General features: G+C 46.9%; 1 protein-coding gene across 1 annotated transcript in view; it reads left to right on the top strand.

The window, feature by feature from the left end:
- Positions 1–12,378, top strand: part of Gpld1 (glycosylphosphatidylinositol specific phospholipase D1) — a 48,626-nt gene extending 36,248 nt beyond the window's left edge. Inside the window, exons 18-25 of the mRNA XM_059262359.1 lie at positions 1,080–1,221; positions 2,695–2,800; positions 2,875–2,968; positions 5,597–5,776; positions 6,436–6,596; positions 8,619–8,645; positions 8,742–8,792; positions 11,584–12,378. Coding sequence (XP_059118342.1) covers positions 1,080–1,221; positions 2,695–2,800; positions 2,875–2,968; positions 5,597–5,776; positions 6,436–6,596; positions 8,619–8,645; positions 8,742–8,792; positions 11,584–11,670 — 848 coding nt within the window. The 3' untranslated portion in view covers positions 11,671–12,378. The remainder of the gene's footprint in view (positions 1–1,079; positions 1,222–2,694; positions 2,801–2,874; positions 2,969–5,596; positions 5,777–6,435; positions 6,597–8,618; positions 8,646–8,741; positions 8,793–11,583) is intronic.
- Positions 12,379–14,392: the final 2,014 nt, after the last annotated feature.

Raw genomic sequence — 14,392 nt, 5'->3', positions numbered from 1 at the left:
AGTCCTGGCCACTGGGACCGGCCTCCTCAGGTGAGGGGTGGAGCCAGCTTTTCTATGCCCATATCATCAGGGCCAGCTCTCCCATGCCTGTGGTGAGGAGTGGGGACATCTCTCCCAAGTGTGGTGGCCCTAACCTCGGCCATCCTTATGGCCTTTGGTGGCAACATGGGCCACAGACATCAACATAATTGTAGTAGGACCACAGACCCAGATGTGGTCCTCAGCTACAGCTCGGGCCCGATGTCACCATGGCCCTGTGTGGTAGTGCAGGTCACTCAGATCTGTATGGCCCTGGCTGCAGCATGACCCTCAGACACCAACATGGCCTCAGGTGGCGGCCTCAACCCTGGGCATCCACACGGCCTTCGATGGTAACAGGAGCCATGGACATCAACACAGATAGATGGCTGTAGTAGGGCCACAGACCCAGACATGGCCCTTGACCAAAGTTTGGGTCTGGGTGACACCATGGCCCAGGGTGGCACAGGCTACTCAGATCAGTATGGCCCCAGTGGAAGAGGTCATTCTTACAGATTTAAAGAGTAAAATAAAATGCCATGAAGGCTGAGGCCAAAGTCATCCCAGTTGTCTCAACTGCCCTGAGAAAGACCTTTCTAAATAGCATCTTCACCCTTTGGAAATGAGCTCCAGAGTCACACTTCTTGTTTGAAGAGTGACATCTACTTCTGATGCTGGGGTCCTGGGATCCATATATGACAAAAGGGTTCTGGCAAGGTCTCAGAAGGGGCCTGGTCCTCATATGTTCATGAACAAGATGCATCCTTTCAATTCCAAGTCCTCCCTCATACAGGGAATGGGTACCATTCAGTCAGTCATGTAGGGGTTTTCGTTTTAAGACAGCATGTCATGCCACCCAGGCAAGTCTCAAACTGCACAGAGCCAAGGATCACCTTGAACTCTTGATCCTTCTGCCTCCACACCCCAAGTTCTGAGATAATATATGTGCATCACCATGCCCATAACACACCTTTCTTTGTTTCTTTCATGTCCGTTCACTGGGACTGGGTGTCACTGATTGGTGATCGGTTGGTTGGTTGATGGAGACCGGTTTTCTTTAGAAACACTGACGGCAGAGGAAGCTGACTGGAAGGTGAACGGTGAGGAGGACTACTCTTGGTTTGGATACTCCCTTCATGGGGTTACAGTGACAAACAGAACCCTGCTGCTGGTTGGGAGCCCGACCTGGAAGAATGTCAGCAGGTCAGTGTTGACAGCGGGCGGGGGTGGGGGGTGGGGGGGGTGGGGGGACGGACAATGCACACAGAGGCAGGTGCCAGCTACTGCGGAACCTCTTTAAGTGTGGGGTGCAAAGAAAGGGGTGTGGCTGTTGTCCTTAGAAGGAACGGCCCCAGCTCTGGAGGGAGGTCGCAGACTTTTCATCTTGGAGGCTGCAGCTGGTAAGCACACTGGCTTGCAAGAACCACAGCAACACATTCCTCAGCCCAGGAGTTTAAACATAGAAATCTTTCATTTTACTGTCCTGGAAGCTGGAAGTCCAAGATCCAAGTGTAGGCAGGGTTCTTCTGGAGCCTCCGTTTGGCTTTTGTATAACCGCCTTCCCTCTGTCTTTACAGACTCACCTAACGAGACACAGCTCTCACTGCAAAGGAAATAAGAAATAGCTTAATTCTTTTTTAAAATCCTTGTGTAAAGGGCCCTTAGAGGCCAGAAGAGGGTGTTGGATCTCCTGGAACTGGAGTTACAGCCAGTTGTGAGCCACCATGTGGGTGCTGGGAATCGAACTCCAGTCCTCTGGAAGAGGAACCAGGGCTCTTGAACAGCTGAGCCATCTCTCCAACCCCAGAAATAGTTTATTCTTGAGCCAAACAGGAGTGACTATAGCACAGGAACACAGAATCAGGTTGCTCAAATAACATGTTTCAATGAAGAAATGATTTCTTGAAATTATTTTAGTTACCGAACAAAAGAAAGAAATAAAATCTCCCCCCAACCCACCGCCCAAATAAATTGGTGGAAACAACAGTTAGGTGGGTTACAGAACCACAAGGACTCCGTGCTATGGCTCCAGAGGCTTCTGAGCCTCTGGGTTGGGGGGAAGATAGTTGTCTATGACTCTCAAAGGGTTTTACCTGAGAGTCACAGAGATGCTAGGTCAGATACAGAAGCGGGCACTGACGGGCAGCTATTGAGGGAACCGAAAGTAGCCAAAGGCAACCTGGTTCTGGATCTGCAGCATTACAGCGCTCAGGAAGCAAATCAATCATTTCTGCCCTGGGAATGTCACATCCCTCTGGTTTGTCTGTGTACTAATCTGTTTTTATAAGGACTAAGTCGTATTTGATTATGGCTCTCTACAGTGTTCCCCTTTTTACGTGGTGACCCTTTTAAAGACACTGTCTCCAATACAGTCTGATTGTAAAGTACTGGCAGTCAGGAACTGCACATAGGGACACTCGCAGTGGGGTGAGCAGTGAGTGGGATTCGACCACTTACGGTAGTAGGCATCCTGCTTTTGCGGTAGTGGGGAGGTAGAGGGTGGATGTGAGACCTGGGAGCCTCCATGTTGGTGAGATGAACTTCATAGGTGCTAATGTAGTCCGGGATCACAGGACAGAGCCCAAGGGATGCATGATGGCTCAGCTTCTTCCCTGGACACTTAATCCTCGGGGCTCCGCATCCTGCACCTGCCACTAACCATTGTGTTCTCCCCAGGTTGGCACGCTCAAGCCACAGGAACCATGAGAAAAACAGCCTGGGAAGGGTGTACGGCTACTTTCCACCGAACTCCCAGAGTGCAATCACTATCTCAGGAGATAAGGTACCGCCGTCTCCCTCTCAAAGATGTGCTGCAGGTAGCTTGGTTGGTGAGTGATGATCAATTGTTCTTTGCAGGCAGTGGGAAAGCTGGGCACCTCCCTGTCAAGTGGCCATGTGAGGCTGAACGGGACCCTAACACAAGTGCTGTTGGTTGGAGCCCCGACTCGTGGTAGGTCACCACAAGCTGCTGTTTTTATCAGTTGTTCTATTACCAATAAAGACTCAGGAGTCAGATATTGGGTGAACACCTAGTAGATCAAAGATGTGGTGGAGGAGTGACCAGATGACCTTCTCTCCACACTTCCCAGACCCAAAGTGTGGAAAGAATCTCCAAGTCCTTTCTTACTCCTTCCTGTGCCTCTCTATCCCTATCCTGGGTCCTCCGTATTCTCTTTGTCAACTAGTCAGTGGCTCCGCCCCATGACTAGCGGTTAACTTTAAGAACATAGTCTCAGGGCATCACAGTGCAATCAAATATCCTGCAATAACATGCCGTAAGGCTCTTTGACCATATTGCCTTAGCAGAAAGTCAAGGGAACTTGCCAGGCCCAAGTGGACTTAAATATTTCTTTTTTAAAAATCACAAGTAGCAAGTTGTGTACCTTTGGGGTAGTTATTTAACCTTTCTGAACTCCTATATCATTATCTGTAAAAGAGTTATAGTATTTATTTCAAAAGTTGTTGAAAATGATGCATGAAAGTGTGTCTAAAGCTCCCACGCTACTGACCCCAGAGCTAGGGAAGAGCTGTTTTGTTTCTGTTTTTGTTATTGAGATGCTATTTAGCCCAGGCTCCCCAAAAAGTTTGAATTGACTTTGCTGGTTCTCACTCCTGTGGGCCAAGTAGAGGCAGGAGGTCAGGAGTTCAAGGCAAGCCTCTGCTACATAGTGAGTTTGAGAGTACCCTGGGCTACATGACACTGTCTCAACCAACAAACACACCTAAAACTCAGATGATTCCATAGTTAAGAGCCAGGTGCACTCTGGTTCCCAGCACATGCCATGCGGCTCACAACTGCCACCTTCTGGCTCCTGCAGGCACTCACTCATGCACACAAGACACACACAGAGAGAATAAGTATTTAAAAGGCTTAACTTGTATTTAAATTATTTTAAATTATTTTTATTATTTTATTTTAGGTTTAGCATAGTCAAATCCTTTAATAATGCTGGCCACTTGAAGTGTGTAGGGGTTGGGGGGTGGGATAGAAGATTCACCAGCAATTTCCTTATGTTCCTTTTTTTTTTTTTTTTTTTTTTTTTTTTGAGACAGGGTTTCTCTGTTTTGGTGCCTGTCCTGGATCTCGCTCTGTAGACCAGGCTGGCCTCGAACTCACAGAGATCTGCCTGGCTCTGCCTCCTGAGTGCTGGGATTAAAGGCATGTGCCACTGCTGACTGGCTGTAATTTTCATTCTTAATTTAAAAAATGTATTTATATCTTATTGTGAGCATATTCTTTTTCAAATATTCTTCAGAAATATGATTGTTCTTACATATATTGTATTTTTCTCACTTGTACCTGCCACTATCCTGTGAGGGAAACAGTCAGGTGTCACTGTGACATTGTTCTGGAGGAGGGGCTTAGGCATAGAAACCAGAGCTGGGGAAATGATGGGCTACTTTTCTCACGCAATGGGCACCTCAGGGAGATTCCCAGACTAGAGAGCCAGTCTCCCTGAGACCTTCCCTGCACAGTGCCAGATAGTCATTTCTGAGTGATCGCTTACTCTAAGAGGGGAAGAGACTTGAGGGGTAAACGTGCATCCGGTAAAGACTTGGCTGCATGGTCACTGCGTGGTTGGGGACAGGACAATGTGAGAACATGCTGTAGAGAGCACTGCAAAGATGTCTCTCTGTCCTTTCTCTGGGAAGTCATTTCCAAACTCTCTAGGCACACAGCACTCATTTTCTTTTTTTAAAAAAATTTTAACTTTATTTTATGTGCAATGGTGTGAAGGTGTCAGACCCCCTGGAACTAGAGTTACAGACAGTTGTGAGCTGCCATGTGGGTGCAGGGAATTGAACCCAGGTCCTCAGGAAGAACAGCCAGTGCTCTTAACCACTGAGCCATCCCTCCAGCCCCTCATTTTATTTTTCTTATGATTCTATTAGATGCTGAGAGTTAAAGGTTCCAAGACTTTTCTGGTAAATTGCTTTTAGTAAGAAATACAATAGAGGCCGGGTGGTTGTGGCACACGCCTTTAATCCCAGCACTTGGGAAGCAAAGCCAGGTGGATCTCTCTCTGTGAGTTTAAGGCCAGCCTGGTCTACAGAGCGAGATCCAGGACAGCGAGATCCAGGACAGTCACCAAAACTACACAGAGAAACTCTGTCTCGAAAAAACAAAACAAACAAACAAACAAAAGAAACACAATAGAAAGCAAAAAATTCTCATTATAGGCGATGCACACCTATAATCGCAGAGCTTGGGAGGGGCAGGAGGATCAGGAGGTCAAGGTCAAGGTCATCCTCAGCGAGATAGTTTGAGGTTGGCCTGTCTCAAAGGAAATAAAAAAGGAAGGTAGGAAAAGATGACAAGCTGGTCTGGTAGACAATAATGTACTTGAGTGGTGGAGCGGATCACAGGAGCTCTGTGCCAGGATCACCCAGCTGCCTGCATGTACCTCAGTGCCCATGCATTGCTAGTCACATCTTCCAACCTGCTGGAGCAAACCACCCCAGGAAACACTCACTGTCCTGTGTCCCCTGAAAGTGCACGTGCCTGAGGGACAAATGGGATACTGGGGGGATCCTACCTTTACTCTATGACACTAGGAGACGCTGTGGCTTGTTTCAGATGACGTGTCTAAAATGGCATTCCTAACCATGACCCTGCACCAGGGTGGAGCCACTCGGATGTACGAGCTAGCCCTGGAGAGGACACAGCCTGCTCTGCTCAGCACCTTCAGCGGAGACCGGCGCTTTTCTCGGTTTGGTAGCGTTCTACACCTGACTGACCTGGATGATGATGGCTTAGGTAAGGTGTGAATAGTGTCTTTAGCTAAAGTCACTCCCTTCATACCCAGTGGACCTGTGTCCCAGTTAGATGGCCAAGGTTCTGCCCTCTGATTGACAGTCCAGTGGCCCAAGGGGCTTTTTTTTTTTTTTTTTTTTTTTACTTTTTTTCCCCCCAAGACAGGATTCTGAGTTTTGGTGCTTGTTCTAGATCTCGCTCTGTAGACCAGGCTGTCTTGAGCTCACAGAGATCCGCCTACCTCTGCCTCCCAAGTGCTGGGATTAAAGGTGTGCGCCACCAATGCCTGGCAATTTTTTTTTTTTAAATACAAAGTCTCACATAGTCCAGGTGTGCTTCCAGCTCCTCATGTAGTCAAGGCTATTTTTCAATTACTGATCCTCCTGCCTTCATCTCCCAAGTGCTGGCACTACATGTGTATGCCACAGCTGGGTTCAAGGGCTTCTGATAGATCTGAACTTGGATGCACAAGAGCAGTCTGCATTTCCTAAAGACTTGGCGGGAGAGTCACCAGGTCCACTATTGATGGATGACGAAGAGGGAACATAGGCCTCTACCTGACTTTGGAGGAAGCCATGCAGACTGAAGGGCATGCTGATGACTTGTGGGAGGTAGGCTCAGGATCCAGCAGGCTAATGCCTCGGCCCACTTGTGGTTTACAGATGAAATCATCATGGCTGCCCCACTGAGGATAACAGACGTTACTTCTGGACTGCTAGGAGGAGAAGATGGGCGAGTTTACATTTATAATGGCAAGCACACCACCCTGGGTGACATGACAGGCAAATGCAAATCCTGGATGACTCCATGTCCAGAGGAGAAGGTAAAGGAGAAGGTCTATGGATTCCACTCCATGATGAGGGAGGTCCAGATGTGGCTGGCAAGTCCTGGGCTCAGTCATCTGCCAAGGGTGTGCTGCCTAGCTGCCCATGTGCTTACAGCTGTGCTGGGCCTCTGGAGCTGGAGCCCAGTTGGACTTGTTCACAGCTGGCCATGGCCTGATTAGGTGCCCAGGGAATGTGGGACTAAAAGCGGGTTCTGGCCATTGGAGTCTCATCAAAACCTACACCTTTTCTTGTTTATTGCTTTGTGTTACTCCTTTCTCTGATGGCTTTCCTATATTTCCAAGCATTTAGCTTGGCTATGATAGTTACTGTCTGAAATTTAAAAATTAAGGTGTAGTGGTACATGCCTTTGATCCCAGCACCTAGGAGGTAGAGGCAGTTGGATCTCTGAATTTGAGGCCAGCATGGTTCCCTGTCAGGGCTACAAAGTGAGACCCTATCTCAAAAATAAACAACAAAAAAATATTTTTTAAATTGCAAAATGAGTTAAAGTTTAGTGTGAAGAATGTAGAAAATAGAGAAACACAAGCAAAAGCATTAAAACGAACCTAATTAGACTTCTGTTCTACAGCACCTTCCTGTTAGCCGGAGTACATATTCTAGTATTTTCTACACTTTGAAATGTGACCGTTGTGGGGGCTGGGGCTGAACCTAAACAGCAGGACCTTGCTATGTAGACGTATCTGGCCTGGAACTTGTGGTAGTCCCCCTGCCTCGGTTTCACTGGTACAGATTACAGGCTAGCAGTGCTTTGTCCTACTGAGTGTGCACACAATAAGCACCCTGTGTAGCTGAATCCACCTCAAAGCTATGAAGCTACTTTGATGCCAGTGACAAAGAGCCTGAAGGACAGAGGGCTTCTGTTCAAGTCACACAGCAAATGGCAGCCAGGGCGGGACCTGACCTAAGGCCCATTTCTCAAACTTGTTAACCAATGTGATCACATCATGTGTGATAATTTTCACAATTTTTAACTTAATTTTTTTTTTTTTAAAGTAGAGTCCAGGCTGGCCTCAAACTCCTGATCTTCCCACCTTTCCCTCCCAAGTGCTGGGTTTTCATCAAACAGTATGCATGTTGAGCATCCCCAGTTTGAAATCTGAGATGCTGCAAAAGCTTAGGCTTCCTGAGAGCCGACATGTTACCAGTGGAAATTGTACAATAGAAGGCTGGTCTTATGTATAAAGTCATTAGCATACTGTACAGAACTGTCAGGCTATGGGTGTAAGATATTTCCTCTGTTTAGTCTCAGGCCCATCTCTGAAGATCTCGCTATGTATCTATAGATACTCCAGAATCAGAAAGATCCCAAATCCAAACTTCTGGACCCAGGCATTCTGGATAAGGAGTATTCATTATATATGGAGACCATTGCTGGGCCAGTGAGGTGGCTCAGTGGGTAAAGGAGCCTGCTGCCAAGCCTGAGGGTCTAGAACCCACATGGTAGGAGGGAGCCTACTCACCAAAGTTGCCCTCTGACCTCCACATGCATGCCTTGGCACATGTGTACGCACAAAACCAAAAACCAGATAGCACCTTATGGGAAAAAAGTTCACATTGTTCTAGAGCGGTATGGGGTATCGTGGTAATCCTGTAATCCTAGCACCCCAGAGGGAGAGGCAGGAGGATTAGGAAGCCTGGATTACAGGGGAGCCTGCTGAGATGGGGTGGGGCTGGGGCTCTATTATCTGCCAACTATTTTATCTTGGAATAAATCCATTTAACTGACCTTCCTAAAGTGGTAATCATTAGTCACTTTGGCTGATTCTATTACAATCCACAGGGCAAACATTCCCATGTAAATAAATGATTTCATACAATAGCTTATGTTTTAGGATCTAAGCTCCTGTAATTGGAATTTCTAGGGTTTAAGGGCATGCATACTTGTAAGGAGAATGTGGAAACACTGAAATGTGAGCACGAGCAGTCAGATGGACTCTTAATGAACGGTGATCACAAAGTCTTGCTAACAGTCTCCTCCCTGCTCTTCTTTTTTCCAGGCACAGTATGTATTGATTTCTCCTGAGGTAAGTAGTCCACCCCCAAAGTCTGACCACCCCTCCAACCCCAGCTCCTTGTACTTACTTCAACTGCTGAACAACCATGCTGTGTGTGTTTTACAGGCAAGTTCAAGGTTTGGGAGCTCGCTGGTCTCTGTGAGGTCCAAGGAAAGGGTGAGTAAAGGACCCATGCTTTCACCAGATCTGATAATCTCACTTCTTCAGTTTTAGGGGAAAAAAGTAACACTTGAACTCACCTCCACTTCTCAGTGCCCCCCTTCACTCCTACTCTACAGAGTGTAGCCTGTGGACCAACTATATCTGACTTTTAAATATGGCTGTCATATTTAAATAGTGAAAAAAAGAGAATTTTTCCTGACATGGCATTTTTACGAAGTTCCAGTTTTAGGGTCCATGACTCAAGGGTGTTCATTACGTGGTGCCGAGGGCCCAGCCTGGCACTTCCGTTCCTGATCTGGCTGTGGCTGTTAACACTGCAACTCTAGCTAAAGAGACTGAGTTCTCTCTAGCCTCAGAGAGCATCTGGCCCTTCCTGACCTTTGCTGATTGTCGCCCTCTATGACAGCCACTGTTAAGATTCTGCTGTCTCTGTCCAGACTGCTGGGTTTTTAAATGTTTGTTTTCTGTGTGTTACATGTATGTTTATGTGCCACAGTACACTTACTTGTGGTACTCAGGACCACATGAGAACTTTGGTTCTCTTTTCCCACCATGCAGGTCCCACAGACTGAATGAAGGGTGGCAGGCTGGGCAGCAAGCACCTTGACTTGATGAGCAACATCCTGGGCTGCCCTGTCAAGTCTTCAAATGAGTCTAGACAGACACACATGCCATGGCTGCCTTTTTATGCACCTTCACTTCTTATCAATAAGCACACAGCACCATTTAATCCTTCCCAGGAGTCACACAATATTTTATTCTCTGGACATTCCATAATTCAGTTCAATTACATTCCCATACTTACATTATTTCCATTTTTTAAAACTATTACAGACAATGCTGTTTTGAGCATTCTTATAACTATGTATTTTTTTACATAATTGTGCAAATATCCTTGTGAGAAACACAGCAGTGGGACTGCTAGAGGATACATACATTTAACATTACATTTTAATAAATATAGAATTAAGAAATTTACCTTAATATATAACTCTACAGAGCCAGGTGTGGTAGGTAGCTCATGCCTGTAATCCCAGCACGAGAAGCTGAGGTAGGAGTTTGAGGCCAGGCTAGCCTGGGTTAGAATGAGACCCTGCCTCAAAACAAAGAAACCAAACTAAACCACTAAACGGTTCATTCACTTCAGGATTTGGTGTCACAGCATTGTGCTAGGTTATAAAATACAGAGATGAGACAGTCACTGTTCCTGAAGACACACAGGGAAGGCAGGTCCGTGAGACTGGCATAGGACTACAGGCAGAATGAGCAGGAGTCCTAAGTGTTGGAAGACAGCAGTCTGGGAAGGCTTGGGAAGTGCTGGGATGCAGGGCCTGCTTGAGACTCATGGTGAAACTGCCCTCTGCTGGCAAGTGTTCCCGCTGGCACAGCAAGGCTGATGAATACGGTTAGCTACTAGAAACAGCAATTACTAAACTTATGGGAGGATTCTCCAGAGGATACATGGGGCTTTTATTTACAATTTTATGCATCTTCAAAAAATTAAGACATTATCAAGAACACCGACCAAGGGTAGTGGTGATAGAGGCCAGATGAAAGTACTTCACAGTTAATTCTGGTCTGTGCATCTCTACAAATTAGCCTAATTGCAGTTCACCTGTGTCAGTACTAACACCCCCCCACCCCCCCCACCCCCTCCCACTTTTCTGACTCACCCTGAGACAGGGCATTAAGGCTCAGTGAGCATAAAACATCAGAGTGGCCTTTCCCTGAGACCTGAATTAGGACTCTCAAGTCAGATTTCCTTCCTAGGACTCATGAACCTTGTGGGATTGGCAGTCTGGAGACATACTTAAGGAACAAACACTGTCTCTGTGCTTTCTTAAGACTGCCCATGTCATGTGGTGAGCCTCAGCAGAACCTTTAACTGTGGTGCTTCCCTGGGCAGCCGAGAGGTAGATGGAACAGTGAGACATGGCCTCGTCTCCCGCTCACAGTGTAGGTAGAAGGACAAAAAGCAGCCAAGACCTTTGGCATCAATGTACAATGACCCAGGGCTAAAGACAGTGGCTGTCTATGCTGGCTAGGTCTAGAAGGCCTTGCAGAACCTATGACCATTTGTTACAGCAAAGATTTTCTCTTTTGCCAACACTGGGGTATTAGGATGTGCCAGGAAGAGCTCCACCTAGAATCTGACACATGGTAAGGGCTCAGTACATTGCTGCCATTATCAGCATTCTGGGATTGTTAGTTGTTGTTAAAATGAAACCAACAAGATCAATGCCATAGCCTGCTCTGTCTAAAAGGCTAGCCGCCAGCATGACCAGCCACACTTCACTTACCAGTAATGATTTAAAGTAACTTTTGGCAACTCTCCCAAATCAAATTTAACTGCAAACTGTGAAGATTTTGCCTTTACTAAAATGTTTCACAACCTGCAGCAGATTTTGAAAAAAATTCTGGAAGACAGGCCTGAAAACATTAGGCAGCAGGGATGCTGTGTGATTGTAACCCCTTGCAAGTCCTTACCACTCCAGATGCATGGTCTACATTGTACCACATGAGGTTCTGGAATAAGCACGCACTCATGTATTTCCCGTTGTTTGTTTGTTTTTAATTACAAGTGGCAGAGGCTGGGGTCAACTTCCACAACTGTGGTTTTCAGAACTTACAAATCAAGAAAGTGGTGTATGAGCAAAGGGAAAGGCCTAAGTCGGAGCTATGGGGGTCTGGCGAGCATTGCTTTCCTAGGAATCTCCAGAGCACGGCATGTCTGCTTCAGGGTGGGAATTTGTCATGAATGCTGTCTATGTTGTATCTTCTACAGAACCAAGTAGTTGTCGCTGCTGGAAGAAGTTCTTGGGGAGCCCGGCTCTCCGGGGCACTTCACGTCTACAGCCTCGGCTCAGACTGAAGAGGTCACTCCACTCTCCTATTCCGCCCCTCCTCTCTTGGCCCAAGTCAGCTCCAGGGTGGACAAAGTATCCCTCCAGTGGAGTTGTGGCGAAACCTGACAGAGGTGGGGCTCCTGGGACAGACATACTGACAGCCAAGTTATTTGGAAATATGGTCAGCTATGTGTGGACACCGGATGGGGAGCGGCAGGCACTTTGCATCTTCTAAAAAACGCTTTTGCATCTTCTCTGAGCTTCCTGCCTGTGCTTGGAACTGTAACAAATACTCATCTCTCTCTTGCCTAGAAAGGGTGCAGTTAGCTCTCAACACAGTCTCTATATAATTGATCTTTTAAAAATCCTTGTTAGTGATGGCTGGTCCTATTTGGATCTTAAATGTGCCTCAAAATTCCCATGTTGAAGGCTTGGCCCCCAACTGAAGGAGGGTGGAAATTTTGGAGTGGGACCTTGTTGGAGGAAGTTATGCCATTGGGGTGTATCAGGACCCCAAGTCCTTCCTTCCTTGTCTCTGTTTCCCAGCTGCCATGAAATGAACAGCTCTCCTCTGCCATGATGCACTGCTTCTTCCCCAGCCCCAAAGCAACAGGGTAAAAGCACCCTGGAGCTAACATGGCTGAAACTGTGAGCCAAAATAAACATTTCCTCTTTAGAAGCTGTTTCTCGTGGGCATTTTGTCATACTGACGGCACAGTACACAGTGAAAACACCGTGGGGAGAACAGAGAACGGCATGGGGCGCGGGGCCCACACCCTGGCCCTTCCTCAGTGACCACAGAAATGAGCCATCTCGTGCGTGCCTCACACAGGTCTGTGGGGCTGGCTGTCTCACCAGTGTGGTTAAGTCTCACAGGAGGGGTGGAGGCTTTGCTGTGCTAGGCTGCCGGCGCCATCAACAGAACAGGAAGGAGTGTGGCCTGAGCCCAGGGTGACTGTAAGGGACCAGTGAGGAACCCAGTGGCAGGTGGGCTGTGGCTTCGCTTGTTCTTGGCCCATTCTTTAGGGTGGATTCTGTGCTCCATCCCCAGTGTGGCTTCAGGAGAAATTCACCAGCACTTAGACCTACTAACAGTGACTGGCTGGTACTGTGTCAGCCAAGGGAGATATTGTTCCTTCTAACCCTGGGAAATGATATCAAAAGCAGAAGGAAATGGGTGACAGTACCAGCCAGAGAGAAAACCTTCTGCAGAGGATGAGGAAGGGACCATCAGAGAAAGGACTCCACTGAGACGACCCACAGGGGAGAAAGAGGGACAGTTCACACCCACCCCAGAAGGCACCGCGCATGCTCCAGGCTGGCTGTTTTGAGTGTGTGCCATACAGCCCAAGACACAGCAGGAGGAGAACACAGGGACATTTGACTTTGCTTGGCTAGTAACTGGCAGTTCAACCTATCTGAAGACCACTACCAGCAGAAGGGTTATTGTTTTGCCACTGTGATGGCCAATCAGCAAACGTAAACAGCAGGGCTAAACCCAGGGCCTTGTGCACACCAGGCATGGGCTTCCCCAACCTGAGCTGATGCTCTAGCCCAAAGTGCCAGTGCTTTTGCTCTAACTGATGAGAGCCACAGAATTTGTCTTTGGCTCAATGTCTGAACATAGCAGAAAGCAGGCTCCGGGTAAAGAGAGCCGAAAGCTTATAGAGATGGGAACATCTTCAAGTTGAAGGATTGTCTAACACTGTTAACATTGTAACACATTGACTCTTCTGTGAGAAACAGGTCAGTGCTATACCACTTTTGAAGATCAACCTATGAAGAATATTGACCTGATATAGAGAAAACATTAGCACATGACAGTTTGAATATTATCCTCAACAGGTGGATTAAAATTTCCTTCCACCAAGCATTAACTGAGGTTCTAAGAAACAGCCCCACAATGCTTAGAATTTCAAGTGGAGATAACTAAAACAACACTAACTGATGCAACTGTTTAGCCTGGTGATCTTTACCCCAAGATACCAACAGACATTTACATACTGGTTTCCCAGCTTTCTCTCTGTACATTTTCAAGGCTTCATGATAGGAATTGCTTTATGCCTTACTGTCCCAGACTATAAAGTTAGAATGATTGGAAGTGGGCTTTTGGTGGAGAGCTCAGGTCTCTGGACCCCATCCCATCCCTCCATGAGACCACCTCTTGTGGCCGTTACTCAAGTTATCACACTGAAGTTCAAATGTAGCTTCAGTGATGCCATTCCAAGAAATAAAGCTGAGTGCAGCTCCTGGACCCCGTCACACAAACAGCCTGTCAGCCTGAGTCAGTCAGAGCTTCTTCCAGTCTGTGGTTAAGAATAACATGAGGAGGGATCATTTCACAGGATGACCTCTGCTCTGTCCACATTGGCTCAGAGGCTCTGAACATAAGGACAGACTATCAAAAAGTATCACCCCCCCAATTGCTCATGCTTGATGTGGGATGTGACTGCCTGCTCAATTATAAAACTCAGTATTTGATATTTTACAACATTTTCTTTAAGTAGCAGTTATGCTCAAAACCCCTACCTGACATAACTATTTTTAAAAATTTTACAAACCGCCAGTTCTGTCCTTTTATCTGACTGATAAGAGGTACATGACTCATCAAGACAATTACTTTACTCAAGCTCATAAACTAACACAAGGAGAAAAAAACGATATTTGATCCTGTCTGACCTGGGATCAAATGGACTTCAATTCTTCATGGATCTTAGCTGAGCAAAATCCAAGACAGTTTAAGACCAA

This window comes from Peromyscus eremicus, chromosome 5 (genome assembly GCF_949786415.1).
Source record: "Peromyscus eremicus chromosome 5, PerEre_H2_v1, whole genome shotgun sequence".
Taxonomy (NCBI): Eukaryota; Metazoa; Chordata; class Mammalia; order Rodentia; family Cricetidae; genus Peromyscus; species Peromyscus eremicus.
Note: the sequence above shows the minus strand (reverse complement) of the source record. Positions and strands in the feature narration are given on the sequence as shown.